Genomic DNA, 14279 nt, shown 5'->3' on the forward strand with positions numbered 1-14279 from the left:
CTTCCTTCCTTTGGTGAAATGGCTTTGAGTTTTCACCATCTTGACTACCGCTGACTGGTTATCTCCAAAATGCATCAATTTTGTTGGATATATGGTCTGACTGCACAGAACGTGGCAGGCCTCTCCCCCATCTTGATATGGATAGTTCAGTTGTGGGGCTATATTCTTGGCTGTCTTTAATTTTCAAAAATTTCACAGCTTTCCTACAAACTGCTGTCAACTTAAGCCAACTGATTTCTTCCACCTTTTGGGTCTCTCTGTTATTTTCTTTAGATATAGCACTGTTTCTTTCCTAAATATTGGAAAATACAGAATTTCTCTTTGGGGGCCAGTCAAGCTTTTGGTGAGTGGTACTATTTCTAAAGCTCTCCCCAAGGCATCTGAGATGTCTGTCTGCTCTGCGCAATAGAGGCTCTGATGAGCCTAATTCATGCCATCTCTTCCTGTCAACTTTGCTATACATCAACTGCTAATGTTTTTGAACGTTGAAAACTGGAAAAAAAATTTAAAAGTTGAATCTTCTAAAGTTCCCTCTGGGGTCAATTCCACGCCAATCATTCAGAAGTTTCTTATTTGCTATCCTGGATCACTGTTACCTAGTTAGTTCAGTTTCCCTTTTGTTTTTCGGACAAGGAAAGTATAGTTTAATAAAACTCAAAGAGAAAGATGATTTTCTTTAAAAAGCCACTTATTTCCTCTAAACAGAAAAATGCATATGAAAAAAAAAATCTATGGTGAAGATCGGAACATTGTGATAAATCCTGAAGGACTTGGCCAGTGTTTGTGTGCTCACCCTCTTCCGATGGCCTGTGATTATACTACAATAAGCCCTACGCTGCCAAAGACAGGGTAAGAAAAAAACACACATTTTGGATTTATAGAAAAGTATTTAATACACATTACCAAAGAGTGTAGGATTAAAGTCAGGTCTCACAATGAATCATATTTTCAATGCAAACATGTAAGTCCCCTTTCCAGCCCACCTGCCCCTTTTCATTCCTGAATATTCTAGTAACACACACAAACACACACACAGCACCCCCAGTGAAAGCCCCCCAACACTCAGAGTAACCAAGAAGGAACTCGATTGTACTTTTTAATTATTTAAAATTTAAAAATCAAATTTAAAAACGCAGGGCACCTAGATTCAGCTCACGCATCCACCTTTAGAGGAACGTTGCTACTACATGACTTATACCTGACGTATCAGTAACTGTGGCTCTGACAACACCGTGGTGCAAACAAGAGTATGGTTCTTGCATGGGAAGGAGCTCTTCGAAGATCAACTTGGAGTTCCATTTCCAGGCAGCTGCTTGGTTGTGACTTATATTTCAGATCCATAGCTCTGTTTTAAGTTTATGGGCAAATACATCTACTCTAAAGGAGGCATTAAAATATCAGAGTTTCAAGTGCTTTTGGTGATTTTCGAGAATTTAAACACTTTATTCTCTTGTTAGTTAAAATAATTAAAAAAAAAAAAACACAAACAATAACACTTCCTGGGAAATGAAATATTCTTAAAAATATAGCCGTTAGGATGTGACCTTAGGGGAAACACAAACCCAGCACCTTCTACATAGAGCAGAATTCGATGAAATCCAAGGCATGAGAAATTTATTTCTGGGTCTTGAAAACCTAAATCAACAATCCCCCACAACCTCTTCCCCTTAAGTGTTATGCTTCTACTATAATACCATCTTAGGGGAAACAAATTATTTCCAGCTCTAGTTCAAATCTCAATATAATAATCCACCAATTTACCCAATCTTTAGGTGACATTCACTTGGATCAAATGGTACTTGGAAAATCACATGGCGTGGGCAGAGGATTCTCGTAAGTGGAATTTTTTGATGGTAATCTGCATGAGTTTTGACCTATCATTTCATTTCACTTATTTATTCATTCATTTTTGCTTTTTTCAGGGCTGCACCTGTGGCATATGGAAATTCCCAGGCTACAGGTCAAACCAGAGCTACGGCTGCCGGCCTACGCCACAGCAACTCCAGATTTGAGCCTCGTCTGTGACCTACACCACAGCTCATGGCAACACAGGATCCTTTTCACTCACTGAGTTGTGCCGTGGGTTGAATCCGAATCCTCATGGATACTAGTTGGGTTCATTACCACTGAGTCACAATGGGAACTGCAACCCCCCTTTTATAAACAATTCAGAAAACATTTATTAAATTCCTGGTATTCACAATTTTAAAAATCTCTCCATCCACCCTACGTACACTGAGCACTAATAAGGCAGCACTGGTTTGGCACCTGGAAATCAAACCACACTAAAATACAGAAGACAGCAGGTGACACAGATAAACAAAACCATCACAATAAGTTTCCTGCCAGATCAACATTCAAAATACAGCAAAGATTTGGAGGAAGGGGTGGTGACTGCGCCCAGGGGCACTGGGCAGGCATCATGGAGAAGACAAGCTGCTTGTTTGATGTTTTACTTTTCATCACATTTTACAACAAATGCGAAAACAGAGATGGGTATAAGCTTCCATATACCTGCGACCGAGTCTTTTTTTTTTGGTCTTTGTTGTTGTTGTTGTTGCTATTTCTTGGACCGCTCCCACGGCATATGGAGGTTCCCAGGCCAGGGGTTGAATCGGAGCTGTAGCCACCAACCTACGCCAGAGCCACAGCAACGCGGGATCCGAGCCACGTCTGCAACCTACACCACAGCTCACGGCAACGCCGGATCGTTAACCCACTGAGCAAGGGCAGGGACCGAACCCACAACCTCATGGTTCCTAGTCGGATTCGTTAACCACTGCGCCACGACGGGAACTCCCAGTTTTAACAATTAGTAGCTCCGCCATTTTTGATCCATCGACACCCCATGCGCTGCCCTCCGTCCCTTCATTCTGTTTTGAAGGCCAATCCTAGACATTTTGATCATTTCATGCATAAACACTGAGCTGCATTTGAAGAAGGACCTGGAAAGGATCTTTCAGGAGTAACATCCTCCTCATCATCTATTTTTCTGCCGGTGACCTTACCAGAGCTAGCTATACACCCAGACTCCTGCAGGTGACTCCAAAGCCTGGGCTGGTTCAGGGCAAAGACCCAAAACTTTACGGGCGCCTTGGAGTTGGCTGAAGAACAAGATGGAGCCAACCCAGTGAAATCCCATCCTGCCTTATCTGGAATGCTGACTGTATTCTTTTGGCCCATGGTCCTCACAAAATTACTAATTCTTTAGAAGCTTATTGAGCACCGAATGTTTGTACAAAATGATGGCTACATTCCACATTCCCACTGCCCTTGGCGACCTCCACGGGAACAGGAACCTCAGACTGCACGGGGCTTGCCCTGCAGGCTGAGCTGCCCCAGAGTTGCTTTCTGTCACCACTTCGATCCTCCCTGGGTGGGGCGCCTGGTGCATCCGATCGTCTGGCCTGTCTGCCTCCCACCCCTTCAGGGTTCCCTCTCCATATCCAGTCCAGAACCTTATCCTGATGCCCTCTCCTGCACAGTTCCACCTGTTCCTTTGAGGCCAGCCGCCGCTCTCCATCTCTGCCATCACCCTTCTGTCCAGGCCACCGTTCCCTTCCCTCAAGTGCTGATATTTGAGCACCGTCCTGAATTTAGCACCCCCGGCCCCCGCCTCATTCCCCAAGCAACAGCTGAGTGATCTTTTCAAAACGGCCTCTTGTGGTTCCCAACAACTACACGATCGAGATCCGCGTCCTCACCATAGCCAAGGAGGCCCTGCAAAGTTAAGGCCTGCTGCTTGTTTCTCCAGTCTCAACTGTGACACCTCCTCCTTGGCCCGCAACCCAAACGCTCCTCTCAGGATCCGCTTCCTCGGGTCCCTGTGCTCACAAACACTGACAGTCACACCTGCGGCGCCCTTGTGTGCCTGAGCCATTCACATGAGTCCACGCCACTGTGGACCCTGAGGACAGGCACCTCACCCGCGGTCACACAACTGGCAAGCAGAAGAGCTGAGACTAATGCTCCAGGGGCCACAGACATAACCCCAAGTCCCAGCTGCCCATCACCCTCCATCGTCGCAGAGATCCCCAAGGTATAACTCTTGATATGTGTAATGAAGCATACCTGCCAATGCCAAATGCCACAGGAGTCTCCTAGTGGGATGCTTCTGTTTTCCAGTTGGGCTTCATGCCTTCTCACATTTTGCATGTGTTTTGGTTAGAGGTTTCAAAGTTTAAGTCATATTTAAATAAAGCCATATTTGAAAATGATGAAATTTTAGGTATTTCCATTACAGAGCTCCACAAGACTGTAAGGGCACAGTCATACAATATGAACTGAAATGCCAAGTGCATCAAGGACTTGATTTTGAAGAACAAAATAGAGGTAACAGTAGCACCAAGAGAAGGAATCTGGCTTTTGTATTAATACAGCAAGACTATGTCAAGGGCGATGGTCATAATTTTCTAGATGGCAAAAAGTTGTATTATTTGTACACTTCTGAGTGCTCAAAGATACACTTCATGCTCATATCGTCCAACTTCCTCATTTGACAGGTGAGGAAACTGAAGCCCCAAATTTAGGCAAGTTACCTGAGCCAAATTCATTCCTTTGCCTCTGGGTGTTCATATAAATACCAGAATCTTATTGTGAGTGAGACACCACACTGCGTACTCTGTAACCCAAGAGAGAAACACAGCTTTCAATCTGCCTTCCAGTTTTGGGGCATCAGCAGTGAGAACAGGGAAGACAATTGTATCTGGATTTTCCACTTAAAGGTCAATGTAAAAGCTGATGTTAAACCAACACAACAAAGGAAGCAGGCAAAGTTGTAGGCTGTTACGAACACGTATTCATTCTGTGTCAATCAGGAACATGGGCAATTCAGAGCCAATACTCGGCTTTTCCAGAACCACAAGAAGAAACATAGGCTGTGGGTACCTGTTTGAAGTCAGGGCTATTTAAGGCTATTCAGAAATTTGGCATGTTCTTCTCCTCTTGGTAACAGGGTCTCTCCTCCTATCTTTGGACCTGTCTTTTCCTAGAAAAATGGAAAGTTTAATAAGAAATGGGTCAACATCATTTGTACCAGCCACTGGAATCAATCACCTTGCAAAGGACGTACCTTTAACATTCCATCCCGTTCCCATTTGAAGAGGCCACAATTACTGAAACAGAAAAGATAGGCTTTACTCAGAGATGAGGTTACGAGACACACCCATGAAGATAACAGTGCTCCCTGCACTTGGGGGAAGACCTCCCCCATTTAAGCAGACGCTGACCAAGGTGACATTCGTATTACAGGCTATGATCTATTACTACCGAAAATTACACACTCCAGTCATTTGAGAAATGGTCTTCAACTCTGTAAGAAGCTAGATACCTCAGAGAAGGCATTTCAAATGGTACTATAACAGGGCTGCACACACTAGAGGTGACGAGCAAGCTTGGTTTCTATTGATGGTCCCTGGGATGACCCTAGGATGGAGGAAGCTAGTTGATGGCCACCTGCAGCCTATGGCTTTGCCTCTTCCTCTTTTCTGGAACCGAATGGTTGTGATAAGAAAGGATGACTCTTCCTTCTGGTCTGGACAATCCTTCCATCTTTTTCACTAGTGAGAACAGGGAAGACAGGGATATCTTGATTTTCCACTTAAAGGTCAATGTGAAATTTGGTATTAGGGAACTATATGTAGTCACTTATGATGGAGCATGATAATGTGAGAAAAAAGAATGCATGCATGTATATGTAACTGGGCCCCTTTGATGTACAGTAGAAAATTGACAGAACACTGTAAACCAGCTATAATGGAAAAAATAAAAATCATTATAAAATTAACAAAAAAATTTGGTATTAAACCAACACAACAGGAAGGAAATCCTTTCATAACCCCAATTTTTGTTGTTGTTGTTGTTATTGTTTTTTTCTTTTTTGGCCACCCTGGAGCATACGCAGTTCCCAGGCCAGGGATCAGATCTGAGCCACAGTTGCGACCTACACAGCAGCTGTGGCAACGCCAGCCTTAACCCACTGTACCAGGCTGGGGAATCAAACCTGCGTCCCAGCACTCCCAAGACGTCACGGATCCCATTACACCACACGAGAAACTCCTCATAACCCAAATGTTTTTACTCTATTATCAGCCAAAGGGTATATTTGTTCTCATTGTTTCACAGGGTAGATCAGCCCAAGTCTGAGAAGGCACGGGGACACTATGAATAAAGCTGATTTTCTACAACGTTTACTCCGGGAAAGAGAGAAGCAGGATAGAAATACATCAGCTGTCAGAGGGCTTAACCCCAAGCCTCTCCACCACCTTCTCCATCTAGAAACCACTTCAGCATCTACTGAGAGAACCTGTGCAGCCTACTACAAGATCAATGACGACATTTCAACACAATGTCCTGCCTGCCACAGGTTTCATAAAGTTTTTTTTTTTTTATCACAGCCATGCTCACTTGTCTGTTAGTTTCCTATGACTGCCACAACAGCAAAGTTGAAGGGTTGTAAAACAGACTGTAGGGTCTATGAAGCCTAATATATTTACTCCCCAGCCTCTTAGAGAAAAACTTTGCCCATTTCTGCTCTAGTACAGTAACTGATGAGAGAGACCAGAGAAAGCCGATCATCTTTTTTTTTTCTTCCCCCTCCTTTTTAGGGCTGTACCTATGGCGTATGTAAGCTCCCAGTCTAGGAGTCAAATCAGAGCTACAGCTGCCGGCCTATGCCATAGCCACAGCAATGCGGGATCCAAGCCCAGTCTGTGACCTACACCACAGCTCACAGCAATCCTGGATCCCCGACCCACTGAGCGAGACCAGGGATAGGCCCCACGGTCTCAGGGATACTAGTCAGATTATTTCCACTGTACCACAACAGGAACTCCCAAAGCTGATCGTCTTAGCAAAAATAACAGTGCCACTTGGAGGCTGAAAGAAATCATGTTCTTCCATTTGAGCTATACTTACTGTTTATCCTCTAGGACGTATTTCTCTGATACTCAAATGTTTTTTGTTTTTGTTTTCCGTCTTTTTGTCTTTCTAGGGCTGTACCCGCAGCATAGGGAGGTTCCCAGGCTAGGGGTCCAATCGGACCTGTAGCTGCCAGCCTACACCACAGCCACAGCAATGCCAGATCCGAGCCATATCTGCGACCTACACCACAGCTCACGGCATTGCTGGATCCTTAACCCACTGTGTGAGGCCAGGGTTCAAACCCTTGTCCTCATGGATGCTAGTCAGATTCATTATCTGATGAGCCATGACAGGAACTCCTCTGATACTCAAATGTTTTTATATAAGCTCTCGCTGTTATAATATTTTGGAGAGAAGTCAAGCATCAATACACAAGGAGCTACTTAAAACAATTCTAGACTGTAAAACATTTCACAAACCAGCTGCTGACAAGGTGATGCACTGGGGTGCTTCCCCACCCCAAATCAGCTTTGGAGAAACCTGAACTCTGGGCTCCAGGAAACAAACAACAATCTAAACGAAATAAGTGAACAGAAAGGCAGGGAGACTATCCTAGTGAGACATTCTTGGGAAGACTGATTAAAAGGTGACCTTGAAATTGCCTCAAATTCCAAAGGACCAACATCATAGAAGTTACATCCTTCAAGAATAATAGAATAAAAAAAGACAAAAAAAAAAAAATTATTAAAAAAAAAAAAAAAAAAAAAAGGAGTTCCCGTCGTGGCGCAGTGGTTAACGAATCCGACTAGGAACCATGAGGTTGCGGGTTCGGTCCCTGCCCTTGCTCCGTGGGTTAACGATCCGGCGTTGCCGTGAACTGTGGTGTAGGTTGCAGATGCGGCTCGGATCCTGCGTTGCTGTGGCTCTGGCGTAGGCCGGTGGCTACAGCTCCGATTCAACCCCTGGCCTGGGAACCTCCATATGCCGCGGGAGCGGCCCAAGAAATAGCAACAATAACAACAACAACAACAACAAAAAACAAACAAAAAAAAAAGACAAAAAAAAAATTAAAAAAAAAAAAGAATAATAGAATAAAGTTGGAAATTAATTAACAAAAAAGATAAAGTCAACCCCATCTACTTGGAAATTAAACATTACTAACTCTTGGGTCAAAAAGGAAATCACCCAGGTCATTAAGAAATACTTTTGATGGAGTATCTATTGTGGTTCAGTGGTTAACGAACCCGACTACTATCCATGAGGACGCAGGTTTGATTCCTGGCCTTGTGCAGTGGGTTAAGGATCCCTTGTTGCATGAGCGGTGGTGTAGGCTGCAGACGCGGCTGGGACCCCGAGTTGCTGTGGCTGTGGCATAGGCCGGCAACTGCAGTTCCGACTCAACCCCTAGCCTGGGAACCTCCATATACCACAGGTGCAGCCCTAAAAACCCAAAAGACAAAAAAGCCAAAAAAAAAAAAAAAAAAAAAAAAAAGCAATACTTTTGACTATGTCAGACAGACTTTGTGGCACTATTCAGAAATAAGCAGCTTTAGATAGATTTATGAGGTAATAAGAAAGGATGCAAACTGGAGTTCTGGTCATGGCTCAGTGGTTAACAAACCCAACTAGAATCTATGAGGACGTGGATTCAATCCCTGGTCTCGCTCAGTGGGTTAAGGATCCAGCATTGCCATGAGCTGTGGTGTAAGTCACAGACAAGGCTCGGACCCCAGCTGTGGCTGTGACATAGGCTGGCAACTGTAGCTTCGATTCAACCCCCTAGCCTGGGAACCTCCATATGCCTCGAGTGCAGCCCTAAAAAGACAAAAGACAGAGAAAAAAAAAAGAAAGGTTACAAACTAATTGTGTTTAATTGAAAAAGTACACAAAAGGGTAAAAAGTAAACCCAAAAAAATAAGAAGGGCAGAAAAATAAGTGCAGAAATCAATAGAATAGAAAGAAAATCAATAAACATTTAGAAAACCGAAAGAGGGTTTTCTAAAAAAGGTTAACAAAACAAAGAGTCCTCTGTCAACACTGATCTTGAAAAAGAGAAGAAAAAAAATAACAAAACATAGTAAATACCTATTAATAAAAAATAGCAAGTAATGGATTGAAAAAGTATATTAGGGACAACTAAATGTTAATAAATTTGAAAATCTAAATGAAGCAGATTCTTAGAAAAATATCAAATGCTGAAACTGGTAGAAGACCATGAAATTGAAATGGTAATCAAAGCCACCCCTTCCCCCTAAAAAACAAGGTCTAAATAATTTTATAGCTGAGATTTACTAAACTTTCAAGCAATAATTACTATTTAATATAAATTATTTCAGGAAGCTGCCCAATCCACTTGATAAGGCTCATATAATCTTGGTTCCAAAATCAGGTAAGTCTATATAAGAGAAAAAAAGTCTAATTTACTTATGAATGTATGAATAGATATAAAAATCACTTATAAAATATTAGCTAATTGACTATAACAGTGTACAAAATTAAAACATCATCAAGATAAGTAGGGTTTATCCAAGGAATATAAGGGAAGTTCAACTTCAGAAAAATTGAACCATGTAACACACTACAGTGATAAAGGAAAATAAAACCACACTGAAGAAAAGACATCTGACCACGTGCACAGTGAGTGAGGAAGGCGCTAGAGAAACACATGAATGAGGAAGGAACTGAACGGACCAAGGACGATGTTCAACAAACAGCTGTGTAATCATCCTCCCCAAACTCCACAGGGATTGTTCACACTGTTCTGCATGAATCATGCCCCAGGAGTCAAACCCAGTAGTTCTGCCCCTGTATCTGAAATTTCCCCCAAAGTAAAAGCGCAAAGTCCCTTAAAACACATGTACTCACATATTTTAAAAATTTGAACAATTAACTCCTTATAGTGAAGAAAAAAATTCCCTACCTGAGCCTCCTACAAACACATATTCACCAGCCCACCCTACCCAAGCCCCATTCATCTATCCAACCAGCATTTCTGACAATCTACTATGTGCTGGGCACTAGATTTAGTACTGGGGATACAGCCGTGAAAGGGGCAGGGGCTCTTCCTCCGAGAGCGTTTGGGGATCCTCAGGTTGTTAAGAGGTTGCAGAACAAGCTGACCTTTCTGAGATCGAGGACTGTCCAGAGATCCTGGGAACAAGAGCATCACCCAGGAATTGGAACAAGGTTCAGGAAGGCTGGATGGGACCAAGAACCCCAGCAACCCTACCTGCAGTGCTTCTGGGGGAGCCTGTCCAGGGAGATACTTCGGTTTCCACAGGGACACTTGAAAAACCTCTTCACGCCGTCATGCCAGTGGTAGTCGTGCTGCTCGCTGACACAGGTCTCCAGGGGCTTGAAATGGGTGTAGGCACACTGCATAAAATCAGCAGGAGGCACACATCAGGTCAAGAGCACGGAAGGAGAAACAGGCCAAGAGCCACAAGGGCCTCCTGTTCCTGAGAATAGGAGGCCAGCTGCCGGTGGAGCTGCCATCTTATCTTCTAGCTGCAGTGATCTGTGTGATCTCCTAGCTTTCCCCCTCCTGACATCACTTTTTCTCATGTTGGCCCCAACTTCTGGTCAGGCATGAACTACACAATAACCACTTGTGACCTCAAGACAACAGCAAGGGTGAAGGAAGAAAAGGACTGGAAATCTCTAAATAGCTTTGGTTGGTCTATCCTGTATCTGCTGTAGTCCCAGATTATAAAATAGATTATAGGCAGGGGGTTTATTTAGGAAGGCTGATGAGCTGTTCTTTCTCATTTTTCTCTTACCAGGCCTATGAAAAGGATAGAGCTTATCACTCCTATTACATAAGCAGTAAAACCAAGACAGATATTAAGTAACTTAATTTTGATCCTCAAAAGGACTGAAAAGAACAAGAAATGGTGGGGAAAGGTTCAAACAGGGCCAGGAGAGTGCAATATAATTTCTGGTAACCTTCCTGAGTCTGGATAAACTCTCAGCCTTGGCAACCTCAAAGAGGGTAGAGCAGAGTGGTCACCCTGAACCATCCCCCCAAGATTTGCACTCTGTACTCCTTGGAACCTAGGAGTATGTTGCGTCACATGGCAAAGGAGAATTCAGGTTGCAGATGGAATTAAGTTTGCTAATTAGTTGATCATAAGACTGGGAAGTAATCCTGGATTGTTCAGGAAGGCCCAATGACTCACAAAGGTCATCAGAGTGGAAGTGGGACACAGGGAAGGAGGCTGGAGCAATATCATGAGACGACTCAACTGGCTGCTGCTGTCTCTGATGAGGATGGGGCCATGAGCCACGGGATGCAGGTGGGCTCTAAAAGCCGCAAAAGGTGAGGAGGCAGATTCTCCCCTGGAGACTCCAGAAAGAAATGCTGACACCTGGATTTTACCCCAGTGAGACCTACAGACTTTTTTTTTTTTCTTTTTAGGCTGCACCCACGGCATATGGAGGTTTCCAGGCTAGGGGTCGAATCAGAACGACAGCCGCTGCTATGCCACAGCCATAGCAAAGCAGGATCCAAGCCTCGCCTGCAACCTAGACCACAGCTCAAGGCAAGGCCTGATCCTTAACCCACTGAGTGGGGCCAGGGACCAAACCCAAAACCTCATGGTTCCTAGTCAGATTTGTTTCCAATGTGCCATGACGAGAACTCCCCTACACAGACTTCTGACCTACAGAACTCCAAAATAATAAATGTGTGTTGTTCTAAGCCACCCAGTTGGTTGGTGGTCACTTGTTACAGAAGCAACAGGAAAAGTCTGTCCTAACACGGCCACGTGGTCTGAGTAAACACTGTCCTCCAAGGCAAGAGCTTTACTGATACTCCAGATCTTTCTCAAGGAAGCTCTAATTGTGGTGGCAGCTGGTTCAGGACCACTCCCTAAAGGTAAAGGAGAATCTAAGGTTTTATGCTTTGGTTTTTTTTTGTTTTTTGGGATTCATTTCTACTCAAACACGATGGGAACTCCTGTTTTTTGTTTTGCTTTGTTTTGGCCATGTCCTGAAACACTTGGAAGTTCCCAGGCCAGGGATCAAATCCACACCTCAGGAGTGACAATGCCAGATCCTTTAACCACTAGCCCACCAGGAACTCTGAGAATATAAGGTTTTAACTAGAATAAAGACAGAGAAAACGGTACTGGGTAAGCTCTTTCTCCTCTCATATATGTTCACAGGGCTGATTAGCTATGCAGGTATATTTAAAAGGAATGGTGTAGGTCACAGATGCAGCTTGGATCCCGTGTGGCTGTGGCTCTGGCATAGGCCGGCGGCTACAGCTCCAACTAGACCCTTAGCCTGGAAACCTCCATATGCCGTGGGAGCAGCCCTAGAAAAGACAAAAAAATAAAAAAATAAAATAAAAGGAATTCCTGCTGTGGAGCAGTGGGTTAAGAATTCGACTGCAAAAAAAAAAAAAAAACAAAGAAAAAAACCTTAAAAAACATTGGTATAAGCACTATGGAAAACAGTATGGAGATACCTCAGAAAACTATATATAGAACTACCATGTGACCCAGCAATCCCACTCTTGGGCATATATCCAGATAAAACTTTCCTTGAAAGAGATACATGCACCCATAGTTCATTGCAGCAATATTCACAATAGCCAAGACATGGAAATAACCTAAATATCCATCAACAGATGAATGGATTAAGAAGATGTGGTGTACACACACAATGGAATACTACTCAGCCATGAAGCAGAACAAAATAATGCCATTCGCAGCAACATGGATGGAAACAGAGACTCATACTAAGTGAAAAATAAGTCAGAGAGAGAAAGACAAATACCATATATCACTTATATCTGGAATCTAATGTACAGTACAAATAAACCTTTCCACAGAAAAGGATCTCATGGACTTGGAAAACAGACTTGTGGTTGCCAAGGGGGAGGGGAAGGGAGTGGGATGGACTGGGAATTTACGGTTAGTAGATTCAAACTGTTGCATTTAGAGTGGATAAGCAATGAGATCCTGCTGTATAGCACTGGGAACTATATCAAGTCACTTGGGATGGAGCAGGATGAAGGATAATGTGAGAAGACAAAGAATGTATATATGTATGTGTGACTGGGTCGCTTTGCTGTAGAGTAGAAAATTGACAGAACACTGTAAACCAACTATATTGGAAAAAATAAAAATCATTAAAAAAAAAAAAAAAAAAAAGAACCCAACTATAGCAGCTTGGGTCACTATGAAGGTGCAGGTTCAATCCCTGGCCTGGTGCTCAAGTTGTTCAAACAAGGCCCCAGGGACTGGGAACTATGGACTAAGGATGTGCTCAAACTTGAGGAGGAGAGAGAGGAATACTCAAGCCCAAAGGTAAAGGGGGAAGAGGCTGGTCCGCAGAACTGCGAGCTGTGGCCAAATGAGGAACATCTCATCACAAAGGCACTGCCATGAGGGTCACGGGAAGACAGGTCCTGGGCTATCACATGCCATTGAGTTTCCAGCCCAATGAAATGAACTTCGCAGGACTCCAGTCACAAGACACGGCCCCACGGCCCCCGAGTCTCCCCGCTGAGAGCCGTCTCCTGCACTCACCGTCTTGCACGTCACCACTCGACATTTCACTTCCCGGATGTTTCTCATTTTTTCTTCCATTTGTTCTTTCTTCACCAGGGGTTCAAAATACTGCTCTTGTAGCTCAGCCTCAGCCTGGAATGACAAGACACCCAGAAGACCTCGTACCAGATCCAATATATATTCAAGCATCTGTTCAATAATAATCAAATCAGAACTGAAAAGACAAGCTAACCGTATGAGGACACGTGGTAGTGGCTCAATGAACTGCAAGCCAAAGATAGTTAACTAGAAACAAGCTCTTAATAGGCAAAAAGAGGGTATGAAAGCATCTGGTGATGTGTAAAACACTAAATATGAATTTAAACTATTGACATGATTAACAAAGTCATCAGGCCAAGTGTGCACCAAAAGCTAACTATTTCTTTTTTTAAAGAAATTTATTTATTTATTTTTGCATTTTAGGGCTGCACCTGAGGCATATGGAGGTTCCCAGGCTAGGGGTCTAATTGGAGCTACAGCTGCCAGCCTACACCACAGCCATAGCAACACCAGAGCCAAGCTATGTCTGCAACCCATACCACAGGTCATGGTAACGCCTAATCTTTCACTCACTGAGCGAGGCCAGGGATCGAACCCGAAACCTCATGGTTCCTAGTCGGATTCATTTCCACTGCACCACGAAGTAACTCCCAAGGGAACTATTTCTACTGCTGCAATACAGACTCGGCTACAGAGGTGCCAGATGCCTCCCCAGTCCATTCGATATTCTCAAGACAAAGCACTTGGCAGGAGCAAGCCCTGCTTGTTTAGAATGATAGTGAGACGGTAAAAGCGCAGAGAAATCTTTACTGTAGGATGTGGTCACAGTGCTGGAGCCAGCACAGCTACACAAGGCACAAA

The 14279-nt window shown here is 43.7% G+C and overlaps 1 protein-coding gene across 10 annotated transcripts in view; it reads right to left on the bottom strand.

Annotated features, from left to right (window-relative positions):
* Positions 1-867: 867 nt before the first annotated feature.
* Positions 868-14279, bottom strand: part of MCM10 (minichromosome maintenance 10 replication initiation factor) — a 43204-nt gene continuing 29792 nt past the window's right edge. For 4 of the 10 annotated variants that reach the window (XM_021064867.2, XM_021064865.2, XM_021064868.2 and 1 more), the window contains exons 17-20: positions 13398-13511; positions 10091-10236; positions 5072-5114; positions 868-4987 (exon numbers count right to left, since the gene is read on the bottom strand). In XM_021064867.2, the coding sequence (XP_020920526.1) occupies positions 4904-4987; positions 5072-5114; positions 10091-10236; positions 13398-13511 (387 nt within the window). In that variant the 3' untranslated portion in view covers positions 868-4903. Of the gene's footprint in view, positions 4988-5071; positions 5115-5843; positions 6739-8574; positions 10237-13397; positions 13512-14279 lie in introns of those variants that run through there. The other 6 variants (XR_014817948.1, XR_014817946.1, XR_014817949.1 and 3 more) reach the window with 4 other exon arrangements.

Source organism: Sus scrofa, chromosome 10 (genome assembly GCF_054392235.1).
Source record: "Sus scrofa isolate SSC_HxYL_T2T_F1_AM1 chromosome 10, Sscrofa_HxYL_maternal_Yorkshire_Landrace_v2.0, whole genome shotgun sequence".
Lineage (NCBI taxonomy): Eukaryota > Metazoa > Chordata > Mammalia > Artiodactyla > Suidae > Sus > Sus scrofa.